The following is a 22,618-nucleotide window of genomic DNA, read 5'->3' as shown; positions in this document are numbered from 1 at the left end:
TAATCAGTTATACATAGATGAATTAATTTTCAAGGTAAGGTATATATGATCCCTTCTTTCAGAGGACAACCCTTTTTTCTGCAGAAAAACTCAACTGTAGCAATTAAATTGCAATGACTATCCTGAACTCAGAAACTCCAAATAGCCTTGACATGCCAAGTGAAGCAATAATCCTCTACCTCTCCAGCATCTCCACTTGTAGATTAAGTCAAAACAAAATGGGATTCCACAAGCATCACACACATGTGACTTACCAACTTAAAGGGAGTCACACATCTCAGATTTTGTGGGAAATGAAATGGTAAATACTATCTAACAGTTCTGCTTGAGAGTTATTTAGGCAGCTTGGCACAAGAGACCACATTAGTTCTCTCTGCAGACTGAGTCAAATAGACAAAAGCACTGAACATCCTGCTATTTCAGAGTAGAAAGCCCAAAATAGATGCAACAGGTGCTAGCTTTTCATCTGCAACTATGGGATTTGGATGGGAATACTTAAGAATTCACAATATTACTTTTATTGAGTATAAACCATTACATGCAAAGTAAAACCCCCACAAACTGGGGAGATTTCAGCTTCCAGAGGAAGTGTTAAATATCTTCAGGTTTAGCTTGAGACTCCCATTTGTGACATTGTTTCTTGTTGCATAGATTTTTAAAAAATTCAAAATTTATTTTTTCCTTTTCACAGGGTAAGATTTCCATTACACCACTTGTTTTCCACACTTGATTATCAAATCAACAAAGGAAAACATTATGTACTAACAAATTCTTGGACATATGTTATTCTTCATCTTCTGGGTTTTTTTCTTCTTCTTCCTTCTCTACCTGCGGAAGAAGTCCATCAAGGTTCAGTAGCAAACCTTCACTGGTTGAAGATCGAATAACCAGCTTTTGCACAAAAGGACCTAAAAAACCAAAAAGGACAACACCAATTCAGTTATTCTACCACTCTTCAGGTCTCCAGGTTGATTTTTCTTACTACTATTCTATACCAGGCCAAGCACATGACCAGAACCAGAACTACACATGTACCCAAATCATTTCAGTACAAATTGTTTCACACACCTTGGCAGAGTGGCTTCAAAATGAAATTTACGCTCCCATGTCAAAGAAGGTACTAACTTGGCAGCTACGTTACTCCTTCAGTACCTTACCAGCAGTTTATACCACAGCCACCCCAGGCTTAGGACATACAAAGCTTGAAATATTTCACACACACACACACTCCTTCAAAAAAACCAAGTACAGATGAACTCGCTTCGGAACATGGTCCTGACTGAAGCAAGATGGGCAGAAAGTTCGTTAGCAACCTAATCACTTTTCTGGCAGTCCAATATGGCAGCCTAGGGTCATGTTCTCCAAGAAGTGACTTAAAGCACTTATACATCTAAGCTCCAGTGAAAGGTTTCTTTTCTAAAGGTATCAGACATGCAGTTGCATAGGAAACAAAGGAAAAGAAAGGCATAATTTCATTCCTAGGTAGCTCAGTATGTAGCAGTTACTTGGAAGCACCCATTCAGACCTTGTACAGAAGCTACCTTGTGCTTTCCAAGACACCACTCAGGTATTTCAAATTGGGAGGAAAAAAAACTGAGCTCTAGAATAAAAAGCAAATTGGATTTTCAAAGAGAAAACGTAAGCATTTAAGGAGCTAAATATTTTGCAGAGCTCTCAGCAAGGGAGCAGCAGAGGAAAGCAACATCCAGCAGTCAGCACTCTTAAGTTACAATCCATGTCCAGTCTCACCACAGCACTATTATCCCCCCAAAATTCAAGAGGAAGACAGTCTCACTTCTAACTAGGAAGTGCAGCTTGGAGATGAAAGAAGAGAAAAATAGAAGTTCAATTCTGCTTACAGGCCCCTCAAGAGAAAGGGGAACAGCAGCAGATCTACAGGCAAATATAGGGTCCACAGGCTCTTATGATAGGCTAAGCACTGCCTGTCCTTCAGTAGCATTACAAATCTGTCAGGCACTGACATATGCATTTCACCAGTCCTCCTCTAAAAGGGAAAAGGGTAAAAGCAGTAATGCTCTACAAAATGCAGTCTGTTTTATCAGCTACATACACACTGTGGCCTGAGACCGCACAATCTAGGACAAGCGAAGTGGCATGCTGGTAAAGGGACTGCTGAGGTGTGCAGTGGTTCAAATCCCCTTTGGGTTTGGAAGGGGGAACTGAATGAGAGCCCAGCTGTGGCACAGAAGGAAGACATGTTAGTATCATTTGGGACACATACATCTCAGAGACAATGGTGATTACGGATCACTACAGACATTACATGTTTCATAGCTACAGTTGAGCACTTGGTGCTGAAAAAGGATAACAATGCCATGAGGCAGGAAGAATAGCCTAACTGATTCAAAGACTGAAATGCAGGAAGTATTGCAGGTAGACTAATAAAACAAACTTCCCATGCAGAGCAAACATTCTCCTAGTCCAACCCTGATCAGCTCTTCTGTATTAACGCTATTTCTACACAGCTCTGTGTTTACAATTACCTGTTCACAACAATTAAGCCATGTTTGTAACAATCTAGTTCTAGTACACACAACCACGGGGGAACTGAGTTGATTGCCACCCACCTCCCACCCATCATTGGAGAAGCCAATCCAGGAGAACCACCAAGAAAGCTACAGTGGGCTCCAGAACACCGGAATCAAGCTTTACTTATTTGGACCTTGACAAAATTTAACTAGCCTCCTGTTTATAATCTAAATATCGGTACATAACAAGGCACAAGAAACTGTTCCTATTTCAGGATCCCATTACCAAATACAGCAGGAGCCTTTTGACAAGAGGAACTACAGATATAGCAGCCTGACTTCTTTGTGGAAGATAAAATACAACTCCTACATTACACTCTGGGAAAGCATACTTGGTATTTTTAGTCTTGCATTGGATCAAGTGACTTCAACAGGCATGCAGTTTTGTGATAACTACACAGCTGCAAGAAGAACATTCTATTACATATGGAAAGCTTGAAAGGAACTAAGGAACAAGAATTACTTGGTCTAAATAGTTGATAGTTAGCAAGCATATCTAGACTTCATTGTTGTAAAGATGTGTTAAGGATCAAGTCTGCTTGATTAAATATATTTGCCACTTGTAGGAAGCAACTGAAAGCCCTCCACAAGAAGCAAGCTTGATACTGCAAAAGACAAATAGAAAGGCTATCAAGCCCAGAACAGCTTACCCTTATTTCACTAAGTTGCTGTAGTTCAGATAGCAACTTGTTAATGCTAACAACCACCTCACTTTCTGCTTCCAATTACTTACCTCTGGTCACCCAACCCTTATACCTTTTTAGGGGGCTGAAAAACCTTTCAAAGCTTAGTGTATTTTGCATGTCATAATCCCTGTGTGGTTTGTATGGCAGTTTTTACTAATAGAGCATCACTGGAAAAGAGACAATGTTTTTGCAAGAATTAAACCAGTATTGACCCAAGTTAATCATTTTGTTAGTTTAATTTTATGCAAGAATAGCTGTGTGTTTATGTTCTCAAATCACTGTTTCCACTCCAGTTACACAGATAACATTTGTTTAAAGTTTACTTCATTATGACAAAGAGCAGACTGCATATTAGTTCAGTTTCTTTGCTAAGGAACAATGAGCACAACACACAGAAACAAGACAGAAATCATCCTCTTAATCCTTTGTAACCTGATCTTCTGGTTCAGGAGTTTTAAAAACAGCATTAGCAGCTTTGCAGAATGAAAAGCTGAAATCCAAACAGCATCTCAGCAATAAAAGAACTAGTGGTATGTCTTCACAAGCAGGTACCTGACATTTAACTAGATGTTAGCTCAAGCATAATTTCAGCTAAAGCAACTGCAGGTGGAGTCTAGTTGCAGATGCTTAAGTCAACTCCAGAGTCATGTCAGTGGGGTAAAGCTAATGCATACAGTCTCTGCAAATCCCAGTGTCTCATTAGGATTTCCCTGTGTGGCTACAGTCCATTTAAGCATCAACCCTGCAAGCTTAGTTTACTACATTATGTCATTTCTTTCCTCACAGATGCTTACCTAGTGCTGCAGTGCAATAGGAGTTCACATCAATAGGAAGAGACCCTATTCATGCCCTTACAGACTGGGAAGTTCTTAGGCCTTGATTTACTGAGTTGCCTAACAGCTCCTTCCTCCTGTCTCAAGGTGGATAAAGCCACAAGGTCATCTGATGACACCCTGGTTAAGAACTCATTTCTTCCTTTCATTTGCTATAGCTTCAGTTAACAGATTAAAAGAAAAGCTACTTACCATAGCTTGATGGCTTGAATGTGCAGATGTCTTGGATAATTGCATTTAGATTGGCAACTATCTGCTCAGTAGGCATATCCAGCTGGAAAAGGATAATTCAAAGTTAGCCATGGTGAAACTTAAAGCCTGGATTAATAAAGTGGGCTGGATATATACTTATTCTCTTTTCGGGTAGATTTTGTTTCTTCAAATGGTGCCCCCTGTTAAAGAGTCACAAACCCCATTAACCGCCTCAGCTAGATGACCCCAAGTATTTTATACAGGGTTATAGGCTCATCATTTTTCTTATTTTTATTCAGGGCATTAAACTCCCATGGTGGCATACCACATATGGCCTTAAAAGACAACAAAGACTTAAAACAATAGATGTATAAGTACCTTGACAAAAATCTTATTGGCAGTTAAGCATTTCAGGAGAGAAGCTTTGAAAAGCAGCTGCCAGGCTATGGAACACATGAACTCAAACACAAAAGAACCTCAAATTGAAGAAATATTACCAAAATTGAACCAAAGGAATTTAAAAAAAAGAAAAAGACTTCTGTGTATTTTCTCCCTTCTCTACACCTCACACAAATTCTACCTCTTACAGGAAGTACATGGAAACATTTCAGTATTAAGTCTAAACACCACCTGTTCACACACCAGTTCTATATCTACCCTTTTCATGTACCCTAATTCCTGTTCCTGGCATTTTCCACCTTCCTGCAAAAACATGTTCTGTCCAAGGCCCTTACCTAACAGGGCACTTAAGCACAGCTCACTTCAGGCACACAAGCAGTCCCTACCCCAGCTGGACCAATCACAAATCCTGGGAGTGAGCCAACACCACTGCCATAAAATCAGTATCTCCATCTTACCTCACAGACCCATTATCTTAAACCAAAATTGCTGTTGATCTCATCCAGACTCTTTAAAACAATAAGCAGCTCACAATAAGGAGACATGCCAACCTGAACACCCTCAGATCAAAGCCAGGGCTGACTTATCTCAGCTCCAGGAGGATTTGACATGCACTTCTCAATGTTTTGTTGTTACAATACCCTGCTACGTTATACTTAATTTGCTGTCTGCTCTCACCCATATCAACCAGACATCTTTATCTAGATGAAAATCCTGTTCTTTCTCTGGACATTGCAGGGATGGAGCTAGGGGGGGGGGGAAAGAAAAAAAAAAACATTTTTCATTTGAAGTTAACCATGTGCATTTCCCTTCCCTGACACACTCACCAAGCAGCATGACATTTAAAATAAAGGAACACTAACCTGGAACAACTTAAAACACTTAACTCATTAGAGCCTATACTTCAAATTAAGGTTTGCAGCCATTTGCTTCCAAATCTTATACTGAGTTCAAACCTTAAATGACTCCTCAATTGTCCAGTCTGAAAAACCTACTTCGCATTTGCGGTCTGTAACCCAGTCTCCAAGTCCATAAGATACAGAATTAACAAGTTGCTCTGAACATCAACTTAAAGCTTCCTATAAGGACTGAGAATAACACAACACAACAGATAAACTCATTTCTTCATGTTTGAGATATTTATGTATTCTATGTTTAGATAGGGAAAGAAAACAGGACTCAAAAAGCAACTTGTGTTCAAACAAACATGCTTTGTCCCAGAGATGACCTAAGTTATTTAGGTGCCAACAGCTCCATAATCAAGGAAAGTAAGGCCAAAGTCATCCAATATTTCAAAGTAGCTTCCACACTACCACAATAACTACTCCACAGTAGCTGCTTGCATAGGCACACTCATGCTGCACTTTGACATTTAATTTAATTCAAACTTACACCAAAACTGACAAAGGTGCTCTGGACAACATATTCAAAGCAAGCTTCTTACAGTTCAGGCTGATTTCAGTGGGAGCTATGCATCTTAAGACCGGAGGCTTCCTGAAGAACACAGGCTGCACAAGGAGCTGCTATAGATGATATTCTAGTCTATTCCTACAAATACAACCTAACCACACAGTAGCTAAACAGGATGATGGTACATATTACCATCACAGAATGGAGTTCAAGCAGTACCCACTTGACTCTTGAATGTTTAGGACGCTCCTCTACAGCAGCACAAGATGCTGTAACAGGATTCAGGGAAGTTTTGTTTAAGTAAAAAAACATAATATATGTATGCCTTTAAAAATGTCTCTACCTCTGCTGCCTAGTCAGAAATTGCCCATAAGTATTCAGTGCTGTGGAAGTTTCACCAAAACAGATTATGTTCAAAACTTCATTCATGAAGTGCCAATGCTTCTAATGCCTAGCAGATCTTCAGACTACAGCTGAACATATGAAAAAGCCAAAGCTGTCTGCTAGCTAAATATGCAAATAAAGAACAAAAAATACATTCTGCAACTTTAGGCACAAAGCTGCTTTTCAAAACTGTACTCAGTTTATTCTCACAAGAGAAGTCTGTAGTGCAGATCAGGTGACCTGACTGAACTATCAGGCAGTTCAAATACAACTTAAGGAAATGGGGGTCATGGTAGAGCCTAAGGAAAGCAGTAACAGAAAGTGAAGAATGAAGTTCTATGACACAGGACTATCACCAGCTAGTGAGCTCAATGCTTTAAGAATCATATGATAGGAGAATGAAGTTTGAAACTAGATAGAAAGAAAATCTGACACAGCAAGGCTGCACTACATGGTGGAAGCAGTGTGGAGAGCACACCTCACTGAAGCAAGTAGAATATGCAAAAAAACCCAGCAACTGAGACATTTCAGTTAAAGAGCAAGAACAGAATCCATACAAAAAGAGCAAGACAACCAAGTCCTTCAGAAGCCCAGTTTTTAAAGACAACAGTAACTCCTCTTCTGTGCCACAACAAACAGAAAGACAGAAACCCCTATGCCTAGGTGCAAGGGAGAAGGGCAACTTTAGACATGCAGTTATGCACATTTAAAGACTTGATAGCCTGAGAACCAGCATGTGGAAAAAAGACTTAATTCTGTTTTTAAGAATTTGTAAATGGTATGTATTGGGTTTTACTTTGTCCATAGTGAACTTAGCAACAAAAAGTTAATGGAATCAAAATAAGCTAACGGAAAAAAGGTTTCTCAATGGGAATCAACTGCCTCAGTTCATAACCTGGTTTACAATTGGTTTACTGTCTAGCTTGAATGATACACAGCTGATAGCTCTGAAGTTAAAGTCATGCATCAACACATATACACAGCTACATGTCATCTACTACACCCTGCAGCAGATTTTGACTACATACTACACAAACCCACAAAACCAAAAGCCATGCCAATGTAAACCAAAAAAATAGTGGCACTTCTGCTTGCTATGACCTTCTCTGAAGGTATGTATCATTTGCCATGATAGGTCACAAAACAAAAGAAAACCCACACAGACAACAGCAGCCTGGACAAATTGTTGCCTCTCTACAACAGAAATAGCATCTTCTCCAAAATTAGTAAGGGTTCTGACAAGGCTATCCACCTACAAAAATAATAGAACTGAAAGCTTCATGCAGTTTCAATTTAAGTGACATGGGAGCAGTGAAGTAATCCCTCTTTTTGTAAGTTCATCCCAAGAGCAGCACTCATCTCGGTTTTGATGAGTACAGTTTCAAGGGAACTTTAATTTATCATGTCAGCTATTAGCAAGAAAAGAAATCTCTTCAGCATTTTAACATTACTGAATCAACTCAAGGCAATTTTAGTGTAGTATGAAGTTATTTCTAGAGGTAAATGAAGATGTTTAAGACTCCAGTTGACTTAGTGGCACTACAACTGTAAAACAATATCCCATAGCAGACAGACATACAGGACTCAAATAGCATTCTCCTCAAAAATGAGGAATAGAATATAAAATAGGCAAATGTAAAGTCAGCAAATACAGCTTTCCTTACTCCTGGGAATTCCAGCGAAAATCTTGTAATACTTACCTGAGTCACTACGCTGTTTTAATCCCTTCTCCAGGAGGAAGTGGTTAAAGACAACAGCCCTTTTCTTTATATGCACATCTCAAAACAGGCATTTTCACTTCAGGGAGTTGCTTCCCACATCCAAGAAATTTAAAGGAGGAAAAGCTTGACCCTGTCTCACTCACATTTCCTGTACTTGCAGGCAACAGCATAAAAGAATAATCAATGCAGTAACATATACTCCTACAAGAATACATTCCAGAGAGCAATGGATCTCTCACCAAGACAGATGATGCCACTTTCCTTTCCCTGAGCTGATTTTCCTCTTTTTCTTCCTGTCCCTTTAATAAGGTAGCCAGAATGAACAGACATTACACTGATCCAGTCAATGATTTTCCAGCCTTTGCCACAACTGACAGCTTCCCACGTAAGAAACCACGAGGACTCGGCCTCCAACAATAAAGGCCGCAATACTGAGGAAATCAGGAATTTTAGCACCTTGACTCCTAACTCAGGTTCCAGTTTTTCCTGAAAACTTTAACCAAAATCCAGTCACAAAGTGTCCTTCCCCAAAAAGGAACTGGAATTTTTATGGTTTTATCTCAAGGCATTTAAGAGACCAGAGCTGTCAGGTGACCATTGAAGCAGAATGCTAGATCAGTTCTCAAAGCACATTAACCCAGCTTACAGCTGTGGTATTCAGTTAGAAAAAAAGATCTATCCTGAATCCACTACTATGGTGCTTTAGAGAAACATAAACTAACAAGAGCAGAAAACCTAGAGACAATGATCTTGGGTTTGGCTCCTTCAGCAGAAAGATCTGGAACTCCAGCTGCCCACAATATTTGCAATTTTTAATCCAGTCATAGACAAAACAAGAAGTGTCCTTGCAGACATGAGTTAATAGGTTTGCTTTCTAATAGAGGATTGTTCATCTCCTCGCTGTCTAATGAGGATCAGAGCCCTGTTTTACCTTTCAGCTTATAGTAATGGTGAGACACCGAGTCACTGTTCATAGTAACACAACCAGGATCCCACAGCAAGACACAGCTCTATGATTATTCAATTAAAATGACATTTTTCCTCTTAATTTCAAAGAGCATTTGACTCTGCTCAACTCTACGAAAAAGTTATCCTCAAATGCCTCAATACAAAGTGTTAAGTGAACCGATTTCAAAAGCAGGGTTAAATCTGCTCCTAAGAGATTTAGTTTCTCAGTGCAGGAATACAATACAAGAATAAGTCCTTGCCATTATTCTGGGCAATCAAGCATCTTGAGTGAGAGGAAGTGGAACATCTCTCTGACTGCATGATCAAAAAGCCTCTAAACCAACAGTTAAGTGCTAATACACATGGCAGATGAACAACACTTCCGCACCATTCACGAAAATATCAATGACAGTAACGACAGCAGAGTACTGACCTGTTTTGTCTTGCCTTGATTTCATAGGTTTCTGCTAGGTTATGAAGCTTCCCGAGAAGGACAGAAGCAGAGGAACAGTTCTTTGTAGGAGCCTACAATAACCTGGATGCTACAGATATCGTTTTGGAAGACAACGAGAATCAAGGGCTTGCTTTTTTTTTTAAACCTGTCTATTGCATAGGACCACTACCTCAGAAATTCTTCCAGCTTGAATGGCAGCATGAGAAAATGGTTTCCTATTACTACTTTAACTTGCTAAGCTTTTTTTAAATACAGATTTGGTCCACTATTTTGGTTCAAGTTCAAGCCTTTTGCCAATATGAGATCACATTTGAGACACATCATGGCCTTTTTATATGATGACATTTTTCAGGTACAGCCCAATACAAGCCATCAGGACATAAGTAACACCTAACCCTGTAAAACGTGCTTGTTCCTTCAGCTCTCACTGACATACATAATATAAGGCAGAGTGTCCCTCTCACCCTCAACCTGGCCATAGATTGAATCCTTTAGAAATGGCTCCTTGAATAGCTTCCCAGATACGTAAGCCTCTACATTCAAGATCTGGAATTGAGAAAAGCTCAGACAGGTAACACACAACTGTTAGAACCTATGCTTTGCACATGGCTCCCTTTCCCCCCAAGTCTTTTTCAACTTGCAAACATTTCTAAATGCAAGAGTTTACTCTATCTTAAGATAAATTTAAGATAACTTAAGATAAACTTAAGAGTTTACTTACTCCATCTACAACTGTTTTTTCTTTTTACAAGTTATTAGGTTGTTTTTTTTTTTCCCCCAAATGAAGACAAACACTCACATCCACAGAAGAAGGAGGAGGATGCTATTTCTGGTGCCAACAGGCATCTTCTGTTTCCTGCCTTAAATCTCAATGCCCATGCACTTCTGCCTTATGTAGCCAAAACTGGGGAGGTTTCTGGTCTGGTACACATCTATCCACAGTTCTAAGCATGTGAATGAAATGGCAATCCTGTGAACACACCTCTTCCTAAAAAAAAATACATCCTTTAGATCAAACCTTAGAATTTGATTTCTTGAAATAACCTTAGTCTACTCTACAGAAGAGCCAATTCCCAGGCAACTCTCTGCACAAATATGAAGAGACTAGAGATCACTTCCTAGTGTTGCATTTAAATTCGTATTTCTATAAAAACAAATCCAGTTTGGGAGAAGAAGTATGCTGTAGTGATCAACAGCACACTATCCAGTTTCAAAAGCTATGTCAAAATCCTCAACAAAAACCCTTTTAAAGCTGCCCTCTGCAGGAGGTACCACTGACAGATATCCTGAACATGCCCATTCCTATCCCCTCAAGCTCCATTTCTCAAAAGAATATTTTACATTTTCTGTTTAACAACTCCAGATTATACCAATTAAAGGTAACTGCTGCCATTCTTTTTGGCTTTTAAATTGACATCTCAATTATTTACTACATGCAGGAAAAAAACACTGAGGCTACTGACTTGGGTGGGAGTGCAGCATTATGTCAAGCCATGGGCCATAATTGAACTAACAGGCAATGTAAGACACCAGCACTCAAGGGAAAATATCTCTTTCAGAAAGGTCAACTTGGCAGAGTCCCAGAAGCATCTATGTTACTGTTTGAAATACAGCAACAGATATTGACGCTTCTGTGTAATAAGTGATTATTTTCTCACTGACAAGACCTCATTTTAAGAAGCTCTTGATTTAGTAGCGTGCAGATATGCATAAGCACTCATGGCTTCCACAGGCTCCCAGAGCTTTGCCTATACCAACGAGGCTTCCTTCCAGCATCACTGCACTAACAGGAGCAAAACTAGGTCAGTTAAAATAGAGTAGCTGGAAAGGGTGGACACACTTTACACAAGCCAGATTCATCCTTCTGCTTACAACTCCCAGAACACATCACACTGCCTGCACAGTGTTAGAGGCACCTCTGCGATGTAGCTGACATTAACTCACCACAGATCAACTTTCTGTGTACAAGTAAACCCCAGACATACTATGTAACCTAGGTTAAAAGCGCATTCATAAATAACTACTCTATTATCAGAAGAGCCTCCCCGAAACAGTATAGAATAACCAAGGAGGACGCTACAAAATGACATCCCTGACCGCACCAGATCTTCCAAGTGCTATAGAACAGCAGGGCCAGAACTGCCTAGTAACAGAACATGAGAAACTGTTTAACAGCAGGGACATTATGTTAATAACAGGACAGGCTCTGCATTTCAAAAACTAACTACAGCTGTAAGAAGTTATATTTCACTGATGCAAATGCAGTTTTGCCAAACACTGTCAAAACAGAGTTTTCCATTGACCTTGATTAAAAAAAGAATTTCTTAATGCTAGAAGAAACTTCGCAAGACATTTCAACTGCAAAAATTTCAGGCTGATCTAAAGTATAATATACAATTTGTTTCAAACCATCTGAAGTTTACAGACACAACAGAATATAGATACAATACTCAAAACCAGGATAGATCTATGGATTCCACATTCCACACACTCATTAAACCTATACACAGCTGAAGCTATTCCCCACCTCTACAAAACTTTAGTAAACAACATACCTTAGGCAAATAGTCACAAGAACCTCAGTTTCAAATTCTGTAAAGAGGAGCAAAACACACAACTTGCCAAAGCTAGCCAGACTTAATGAGCTATCTTATCTCTAACACTGCCAGACAAAGCTTCAGGGATTAAAGAAAGGTCTTGTAAGCTTCCTTTCTGCACTGCTATCAGCTAAAAAAGCTGCAACTCAGGCAAGGCGCACAGACTAAACAGAGTGAAAACCAGAGCAGGACATAAAGCAAGGAAAATAACAGAAACAAGTAAGGAAAAAAGCAAAGAGCCCAAAACAGGAGGAAAAGATCCTTTAACATAAACCACTTCCTTACAGAACAGCCATCGAAACACAAACAAGTTTTGTGATGATTACAGTGATACAAAATTAACAGCTTTTATTTTACATGAGGTCAATTCAGAGATTTTTCAATATTAAAAAAATCAGACTTTAATTATTAGGTTAAATAAAGCCAATCCTTTTTGATTCACCTGTGCATACTGACCACTGACTTAAACCCCCCATTTACATAATGAATAAACAAAATACTAAACCCACAGAAATGAAGAGGAGGTGGAACCTATGTTAAGATCTCATGAGTCACCAGGAGATTGCTAAATACATTCATCACTGTTTGACTCACATCCTATTTCATTTGACACTACAATACACTGCCAATACAGTGGCAAATAAAGATCCCACTGACATCCTTAACCACTTAGCATGAGCTATATCTTGCTCTTTTATTATACATTACCTTTTTATTTTTCCTTCTACTTAATGTTAACTTTGGCTCTGCTCAGTAGAGGAAACTTAAGAACTCTGTACACAACTTACTCTTGCTATTCTTGTTTTGATTAGATGCTCATCTTCCACTGCATACTCAAGGCCTTCTTTAAAGAGCTGCAGCATTTTGGGAATATCACAACCCATGGAATCTAATTTAACAAGAAACAGAAAAAATAGTTTGAGTATTGTTTATTAGCATGACAAAACATAATACTAGCAAAGGCAGAACTCAAGGTTTCAGTTCAGGCAGTTAAACAAGAAACTCCCAAACCAGTACAACTTCACAAGCAAGACCAGGGGCTTCTCACACAGGTTCTACGTAAGTCCTCCCTCTTCCATCCTTTCCCATTCATCAGTGCACTTGAACAGCTGCTACAGTACATAATACATAATAGAGACCTCACTTCAAATAAAGAACCTGTGAAGAACATGTTAAGTGTATTAAAGTTTCGTCGAGTAATTAAAGTAGCTTGGAACACTGAAACCTAAGGAGTTCAGTTTAGAACAAGCCCCAAGCATCTACCTTAAGAAACAAGTTGTCTACAGCTAGGTAATGGCACAGTTACACACTACCTGAAACAGGCTAGCCCAAACGATCATTCCTACAATTCAAGACAGCCGATTTCTCATTGTTATCTTAGCTGCAGGGGCTCATTTGGTGGATTTACAGTATCACTCAATCCCTTCAAGCACAAATATTATTTCTCCCACATGCATTCTGGTGGCTGTAAGAAAAATCATTTAGTTTGCAGATTGTCATCTGAACTTGGGATGGCACAACATATGTCACTTGCTCCAAAATACATCTGGAGTATTCTCTGTTAGGATGCTTTGGACAGGTTAACAGGCTTGCCTCAAATGTTTAAATGACTAACAACACTGCCTGCAGCTTGTAAAAACATCACAAAGACAGCTGGGGCACAAAGTAAGCCATACAGTTGGAGCCACAATACTTCACACAGTTGGCACAGACTCAGTACTGTTTGAATAGCATCCAATTTTTTTTTTCCTCACCAAGTTAGAAATAGATCCCTTAAGCATAGTTACAAATAAAGGAAGTCTGCAAGGGAGGACAAAGGTACTTGGAGACTGAGGTTTGTTGCTATGAGAACCCTGACCTGAAGAGGGAATTTCTTGAGCATTATGGAAAGAGACAACACAGTTAAGGAAACAGATTGTACTAAGGAAAAGCATGAAGAACAATGCTGTTCAGAACCTCTGGATAGGCAGAAGGAGCAGTAATAGTCACGAAGCTAAGATCCAGAAAACTTCTGCAAGAGTTAGGCAATTCAGCTATCTCAGTGAAACCATTTTCTTCAAGTGTTCCCACCGTATTTCATTATGCTTGTAATCACAGCTATAGGAGCAACTAGTTGACAAACTTCTCTTGGCTCTAATCCCATGATTTTTCAGTTGTACAGGAAATTCACACTACTAGTTTTCCAAAGGCAACTCTCATCCAAGGGAAGTAAGTGGCTCTTGGTTACACACAAGTACCCAACGTCATTCCATTTCTTCACCAAAAAATGTTAAAGTCACCTCAAGACTTAAATTTTACTCCAGTATTTTAGATTCCAATACTTCAGATTTATGAAAAAGAATGCTTTCTTACTTCTTTTTGCGCTTGGGTATTTTCTTCTTAGTTTGCTCTTCAACGGTATTAGTTTAGGCATTATTTCAGGAACAGCTACATAGAAGTCCACTTTTATTTCATCTTCCAAAATCTGCAATAAAAATATATTTAGGAATTAATAACTTCAGTACTCAAGATATATCTACAAACGTACCAGAGAACCCATTATCTCACTCCTAGCTTTGTCTGCTCATTTCAGTATAGAGCTTGCTGAACGTGATTTCTTGCTCCCTCCCCCTCATTCCGGTATTAGTTAGAATGTTTAATTCACATGGTTCTTGAAAAATAAATACCCATTTGATTAATTCAACTCCTCCTACGAGGGCAGCTCCATTCTGTTGCGCTATTTCAGCTTCTTCCTTATTCTGTTAAAAAGAAGAAACAATTATTAATATCTAGACTACCAACTAATTTGTCAATATCAGCATCACTGGAAAGAGGATTTATCTTTGACAACTGGCTATAAAGAGAGATTATTCATAAATTAAGAGAAATATCCTGTCTGAACAGTTGAAGACAATCAAAGACTAAAAACCTAGCGCTGGGGATTTAACATAGGAACTGCAACTTCAGTTCCCTCCAGGCCCCAATAAGAAGCAGCAATAAAGCCTTTAGTCCATTTCTTCCAGTAGACAGGAGCAACAGATTTGTCACATTTGCTGGACAGTTCTCAAGTGTCCTCTCTCTCCCGCCTTCACTATCTAGAAGCTACAACCGACCATCCACTAGATGGAGTCAGCCTTTATTGTTACTCAGAGCTAAAGGAAAAGCATAGAGCATGCTACTGAAAGCCAGCATTAATTGTCTCTTTAGAAATAAGGCTGTTCTACTTCAGAAACTGCTTGTAAACTTCTGCTTCAAAGAGTATTTAGAAGGTAACCTCGGTTGTCCTCTGCAAGGTTTCATTATTGCCTCTGATATGGAAAGGAAATACCGATATAGAAACAGCAATTTTATACAAACTCTAGCTCAGCTTTTGGCACAGGCAGATAGATATTCATGTCTCAAAGTGACATTTTCCTTACATGAACGGGCCAAATAGCTCCACACTTCCCACCTGAAAGCACTGTAAAGTGTTCTGGTTGCTTAGCCTTTCATATGCACACCCTCACAAGAGGGTGTCAGTATCCCATGTGATTTTGAGATAGAGAAGGCTTTGAGATACAGCACTAAGGAACTCTGCATGCTCAGGTCTTTAACCAGCTGTCCATTCTGTGGGAGGATTCTTACCTTGTAGCTACTGTGCCCAATTTAACAAAAAAAGGGCAAAGGATAGTCAGCTAAACCCATGATATTTCTCTAGAACAATATTAAGCAGATGCATGCATATTCATTTTATTAGAGTGATTCAGAAGTCTGAAGTCCCAAGTCACCATTAGTTTTGCATTGTTAGCTGGCAAAGCACTAGTTCTAGCTAAGAGGCTGAAACTAGTCTCATACAGAGACTACAACTGCTCTTCATACAACTTCATATTTGTTAACTCCTAGGATACTAATGGAGGGCTTGGGAGACAAGGTTACATTCTTCAGGTTTTTTTGAGGAAGACTTGCTTTTTCTCCCCACCTCGCCATGGGATCCTTTCACAACACACATTACCAAAAATAGGAAACTTCTAATCTGCACTGCCTACTAAGAAAATGAGTTTACGATAGCAATGGTGGACATGGACTGCTACACTATATGGTCTGTATTACATTCACTCATAAAGTTTTTATTCTATACCATCTGCCCCCCCCCCAAAAAAAAAAAGCCCACTTTTGTTTTTAATCCTTATCTCAAAACTCCCCACAAGCAGCAACAGAGATGAGAGTTGGTTGGAAAGTTAAGAAGTCAGAAGACAGGACACATGCTGATTTTTATTAGAAACTGGAAGAAGCAAACAAAAAGAAATACCAGCACCTCCCTTGCATTAGCTCTGCACAATACTAAAGGAATAAGAAGCTTGGTATGAATGCAATGAATGCAAACAAAGGAGACCACATTAAGGTACTCAGACTGAGCATTTTTGCTTCCTTATGACAAATTAAAGAACTTCATTCCCTAACATTGTTTTCTTCAAGATACACACATGCACACTACATTTATATATTAAACAGCTGACCACATCAGAGAGAAAAGAAGCAACTGCAAGACTTAGTCTGATAAGTTTCAGAGTTCAGTCATAGGAATTTAATGCCTTTACAGAAAGAGGGCAACAGCAGCACTCAAAAAATTAAAAATAACAGACCACTGTCTTGTCCACAAAAGAGTGGAAGAAATCTAATTCAAGTCATTAAGCTCATAACTCTTTGCCAGGGGCAGGGGGTCTGGTGTACATTTATTGATAAGTTTCCCTGATTTTATTCAAACAAGCTGAATATAAGCAAATAGGGTTCAAGTTGTTTAATTTAAAAAAAACTACTAGTAGAGTCATTTTCTACTTCTATCTCACTTAGTCACATCCGTGCAGATATCCGTGATTAATCCTTAGGTACATTGCTACAATATTCTACATAAACACACATCAAGACAAAGGCAGTTCAAGAAGGTACATGTTAATATATTAAGACGCTGCTGAAAACAAACTAGACTTGAGAGTTCTGTAAAACATTCACAGTGTCTTTTGAATAAAGGTACAGAACAAACATGAAAACTGGCTGTGTGATAAAAGCATGCTACGTACATAGCTTAAGTAATTCACAGTTACCCACCTCTGTGAAAACCAGAACCTTATTCATTTCATCTGTAAAACGATATGGAAGAAGAACGATGCTTGCAAATGGATCCACTTTTTTCTAAAAAGAAAAGAATTAGAACAAGAGAATCAAAGCCATAACTTTTAGGACAAATCACAGTACATAACTCAGCCAAACTCAGCTGCATGGAGTTGGCCCCCTAAATAACAAACTTACCTGTACAAAGCTCATAATAAAACAGCTCTAAACACATACATTTTGACTACATTTTTAAGTCTCATATATAGACATCAGTAGCATCTAGGCTGCAGATACCCCGAAGAAGAGAATTATTTGTTATAGTTGTCCAAGAGGAAGCAGCTGGGATCAGCAACCCAAAGCATGAGCCTGCTGCTGTGTTCAGTTTCAGTCAATAATAAGCTGCACACCATGTAGATGTTTATCTGAATTTTCTCAGGTAATGGCCAATGCAAAATATCAGCAAGCAATGCATCTCTCAACAGGCCTCACCACCGCTACTTGAAGTAACAAAGCATTTCCCAGCTCCAAAGGACAACTAGTATACCAAGGGGGCATTTACACACAGAAAGGAGCAACCTTTATTCTAAAGAGGCCAGCTGTCTCCTATTTATGAAGGAAACAAAAACAGTTTCAAGGAAAGACTAAACCAGGCTAGACACCTTGGCACAAGGGAAGACAGGCTACAAAAGCTAAAATACTCCACTGACAAGACACACACACAGTAGATTCCTGACAGCCGCCAAGGAAATGGAAAGGGCAAGAAATGTCATTTAGCACAGAGAGATTCACCTTGCTTTCTCTCATTTCCTCACACCTGTGTCTTCTGAAAAATTTAAGACATGAATCCAAACCAGGTAACCACTTAGCAGCAAGGCACTCCCAAAACAGCCAGTCTAAAAACTAAGGTCTTTTAAAAGTTTAACTGGAATGCTGTACCAAGGTAACAAGGCAGTTCTGCTCTGAATTTGAGGCCAGTCTGTCACACAGACCAAGAGGGGAGGAGCTGCTACTGCAGTTGTCAGGGCAGGATGCCAGTTAACTCTCTGGCCTGCAGTCACATAGCTTGGTACATACACAAATGCCAAGGGTCCCAGGGAAATAGAGCATAAAATACAATTTTTTTTGTACATGCTTCTTCCTTCTCTGTATACTTCCCTTCCACTGACTCTCGATAAAAATCGAAGTGGTGTACATGCAGCATTCCCACCCCAATTGTAGCAGCAAAACCATCATGGGAAACAAGCAATGGCATACTTTTAAAGGGCATAACTAGTAAAAAAAGAACAAAGTGAGGACAGAAACAGGAAAAAAAAACTTTTGTCTTTTCTCCCCATAACAGTCATCCTACCAATACTTGTAAAACTACACAGCTATCAAGCACAGCATTGGTGAGAAAGCATTGGAAACATTACAGAACAGAAGATGCATGTGATGTTGACAACTTGTAAGCATGCTCATCGTTAAAAGCCCAAAACAGATGTAAAGCTTATTTTGATCATTTCTGTTTGGACTTGAGTTTCAGTCACAGGACATCCTGTCTTCAGAAGTCTTGATGACTCCATCCTTACACCACAGATCTGAGCAATGTTTTAGATACACACGCCTGTACTTGGTGTCACCTGCAAAAGCATCTGATATTCTGACAAACAGGGAAGTTGCAGGAGACAACACAGAAGGCTAACAGCAGCATTTACTCTACAAAAATACATCCTTCCAGTGTTAAAATTTTTATCTACATCCAGCTTACCTTCTTCTGTAATGCCATATCCAGAGTTATGTTAACATACACATACTGTTTTGGGTAAGTGAAGTCCAATTCCTGAAATTTCTTTAGCATACCCACAGCCACTTCTACATCATAGGATGGCCGCTCATAACACCATGTTAAGTATACATCATCCACCGGCTTGCTCATCAGCAACCGCCTGAGGGTTCCCTTTTTCTTTTTTGTTTCTTCCTGCTTAGGCTTGTGAGAACTTTTCTTTGCAGTTCTAAGACAAATCAAATCAAAAAAAAAGTTAGATCATCAACCCAAGGGTTTGGCACATGTTCCAAAAGACATTAGGTACCAGCATGTGTCAGTTATTAACTGATGATTAGTTAACAAGGTAGGAACTGCACACAGAAACCAATAACATCTCTAAATTAATCTCAATAACTCCTTCCTCTCAGATGTCTGTGACAGAAACCAAACGTTCAAATATTAAAAGCTCTGAGGGCAGCTAAGCTCCATAAGCAATATAATCACATTTGTGCAGCACTGAATTGAGTTAGTAAGCCCCTACTGCATCAAAGCAGAACCACTTTAAGACAACATACAAACCTTTACAGGTGTTGCCCCAATGGGACTTGTTCCAGGCACTGACTAAATTGCTTCTCAACCTAAGCAAATCCTGCACACCTTCTAGTAATCAGAGACAGGCACATCAGCTGTGGTGGGGGGTTCCTCCCCCTCCAGTGGGGCACAGCAGTCTCACATTCACTCACAAGGGAAGTCCTTCCCCATATCATTTTATATGCAGTTAATGAACAGAAGCCCCAAGTCTTTTTTTTTTTTTTTTTGCTACCTATTTTAAAAAGCTCTCAAATCAAAAAAAGAAAAGCTACAGGTATAGATAGGTTTTTCTATCTGAAGAGCTCTCCATTTTTGTATTAACTATGGCAAGAAAGCTCACAGCACTTCAGAACACTTCACATGCAGTGTCCTTCACTGCTCTGTGTACAGAATTAATTTTTCCTTCTCTTACTTACACAGAAATGTCATACTTAAAGAGACAGCAAACAAAGCCATGAAAAAGAGATGGCAGGGAAAATATGAATTGTTTGAAACCAGCTTCATAAACTCACTGTCTTTCATGTTGACACTATCCACTTAGCTGTAATTGAGCAATAGGTTTTCAGAAACATACTACAGAAAAAGAAAAGAAAAGAAAAGAAAAAACAGTATTTCTCCAGAACTGTTACACCTGATATTTCAAGGGCACCAGTGAAACCCTCCCTGCAGCTCCAGCTCGGCTACTCTCTCTCCACACTGGCTCCCTGGTCACCAGCCGCCTTTGGGGCTCCTCTAGCGCCGGCTCGGCCGCTGCAGCAAGGCCGGAGGCCCCGAAAGCCCCACCGCGACAAACCGCAGCGCCCTTCCGCGGCGTTTCAGGGCGCCCACCCGCGCCGCTGCGGACGGGGACGCACTCACTTGGCGGCGGCAGCAGCGTAGGGTCTGCGGGGCGGCGGGGCGGCCGGGAGGCACCGCTGGAGTCCGGGGGCGGCCGCCCCGCGACGCGGCGCCAGCACTGCGAGGAAACGCAAAGACATAACCCGCCTCAGACGGACCCGGGGCCTCCCGCGGGCAACGCCAACGGCCGCCCCCCGCCCCCCAAAGACCAGGCGGCTGCTGCAGGCCGGGGCCTCCCCCGCCCGTTACAGCCGGGAGAAGGCGAAGCGCCATCACCTCGCCACAGGCATCGCCCGGCCGCCGCCGCCGCCATCTTGCCCGGCCGCCGCGGTGCACCGCGCAAAGGATTCCCCAGCAGCGCGCGCGGCGCGGAAGAGCGGTTCCGGCGGCGGGCGGGGCCGGGCGCTTCCGGCGACGCCCGGAAGCGCCGCCTGGTGTCCCCCTCACCGCTGTCCGGTCTCCACCCGTCCCGGTGACAGCGAAGCGCGTCGGTGTAAGGCGTCCGTGTGCCCCGTTCCCTCGCGGGTACAGCCGTGCCCAGGAGGATCCTCCGCATTACATTCATTTTTCTTTTGCCGGAAACTCCGGGTTTTCTCTATCGGTTCGTCCTGGCGTAGTTGTAAAACGCCAGCCTAGCAATAAGTGAAAAAGCCTAAATTTGCGAGGCCGAGGCCGCCCTGGGGCAGGGGCTGCCTTCCCGCTGGCACGGACACCTCCCCTGGCAGTGATGGAGGCAGTAACGTAAAGCTCACCGCGTCACGGCTTGACACCCAGCCGCGCCAGGCAGCAGCCTGCATCCTGCACACCTTCCCTCTGGTGCTGTTTCACATTGTTTTTCCCTTCCAGCCCTCCTGGCCCGCAGCCCCTTCTTTTTTTCCTGCCATCTTTCCTTCGGGGCACCCCCTTATTCTTTCCCATCCAACTTGGAAATGGCTGCTGTGAGAAAAACACCTCCAAATTTCCCCCCTGGCTGATGCCAGCACGGCACCGTCCCATCTGGGAAGAACCGAGCCGCCTCCTCCCCGTTGCAGTTTGCCCGAAATCCCCGCCGCCACGACAGCCGCGCCGTGGCTTTGGTAGGCCGTCATTGCTGGGGGGCTCGGGCCCCACACTGCAGTTAATCACAACGAGAAGGTAAAAATGGGCATTTCCCCTCCCCTGGTTCAGGCGTTCGGGTCACTGGGGCGTCCGGCAGCCTGGCAGCGTCCCCGAGGCTGGCGCCCGTGCACCAGCGTCACCCGCACGGCCCGGGCCACCGCCTGTGTGTGGTGACACACACCCACTCGTGTGTGGGTAGCGTCATGGCCTGGTGTGTGCCGGCACAGCCCTGTGTGTGCCTGTACCGACGCAGCTGTGGGTGTGCAGGGCCTGCTGCATCTGTAGCGACACAGCCATGTATGTGTGTGGTGACACCAGTGTGTGGTGACACAGCCCTGTGTGTATGTATATGAGGTGACATAACCCTGTGTGTGTGTGGTGTCACAGTTGCGCGTGTGTGTAGTGAAACAATCGTGTGTGTGTGATGACACAACCATGTGTGTAGTGACCTGTGTGTGTGTGTGGTGACAGAACTGTGTGTGTGTGTGGTGACGCAACTGTGTAGTGACACAACCATGTGTGTGGTCACACAGCCATGTGTGTGTGGTGACACAACCGTGTGTGTGTAGTGACACAATCGCGTGTGTAGTGACACAACCGTGTGGTGACACAACTGTGTGTGCATAGTGACAGAACTGTATGTGGTGACACAACTGTGTGTGTGTGTGTGGTGACACAACCGTATATAGTGACACAACCATGTAGTGACACAACCGTGTGGTGACACAACTGTATGTGCATAGTGACAGTACTGTATGTGGTGACACAACCGTGTGTGTGTGTGTGGTGACACAGCCGTATATAGTGACACAACCATGTAGTGACACAACCGTGTGGTGACACAACTGTGTGTGCATAGTGTCAGAACTGTATGTGGTGACACAACCATATATAGTGACACAACCATGTAGTGACACAAACGTGTGTGTGGTGACACAACCGTGTGCGGTGACACAACCGTGTGTGTGTGTGGTGACACAACCGTGTGTAATGACACAACCATGTGTGAAACAACCATGTGTGGTGACACGACCGTGTGCGGTGACACAACCATGTGTGTGTGTGCTGACACAACCGTGTGTGTGTGCGCGTGTGGTGACACAAC

General features: G+C 41.5%; 1 protein-coding gene across 1 annotated transcript; it reads right to left on the bottom strand.

Annotated features, from left to right (window-relative positions):
• Positions 1–495: 495 nt before the first annotated feature.
• Positions 496–20,843, bottom strand: MRPL1 (mitochondrial ribosomal protein L1). Its single transcript, XM_026103548.2, has 9 exons — positions 20,692–20,843; positions 20,437–20,533; positions 18,991–19,234; positions 17,238–17,321; positions 14,840–14,911; positions 14,526–14,637; positions 12,962–13,062; positions 4,261–4,342; positions 496–908 (listed from the first exon to the last, which is right to left on the bottom strand). The coding sequence occupies exons 1-9, from the start codon at positions 20,726–20,728 to the stop codon at positions 784–786; spliced, it is 954 nt and encodes a 317-aa protein (XP_025959333.2). The 5' UTR covers positions 20,729–20,843; the 3' UTR covers positions 496–783.
• Between the last annotated feature and the right edge of the window lie 1,775 nt (positions 20,844–22,618).

This window comes from Dromaius novaehollandiae, chromosome 4 (assembly GCF_036370855.1).
Source record: "Dromaius novaehollandiae isolate bDroNov1 chromosome 4, bDroNov1.hap1, whole genome shotgun sequence".
Taxonomy (NCBI): domain Eukaryota; kingdom Metazoa; phylum Chordata; class Aves; order Casuariiformes; family Dromaiidae; genus Dromaius; species Dromaius novaehollandiae.
The sequence above is the reverse complement of the archived record's forward strand: the minus strand, read 5'-3'. Positions and strand labels throughout refer to the sequence as shown.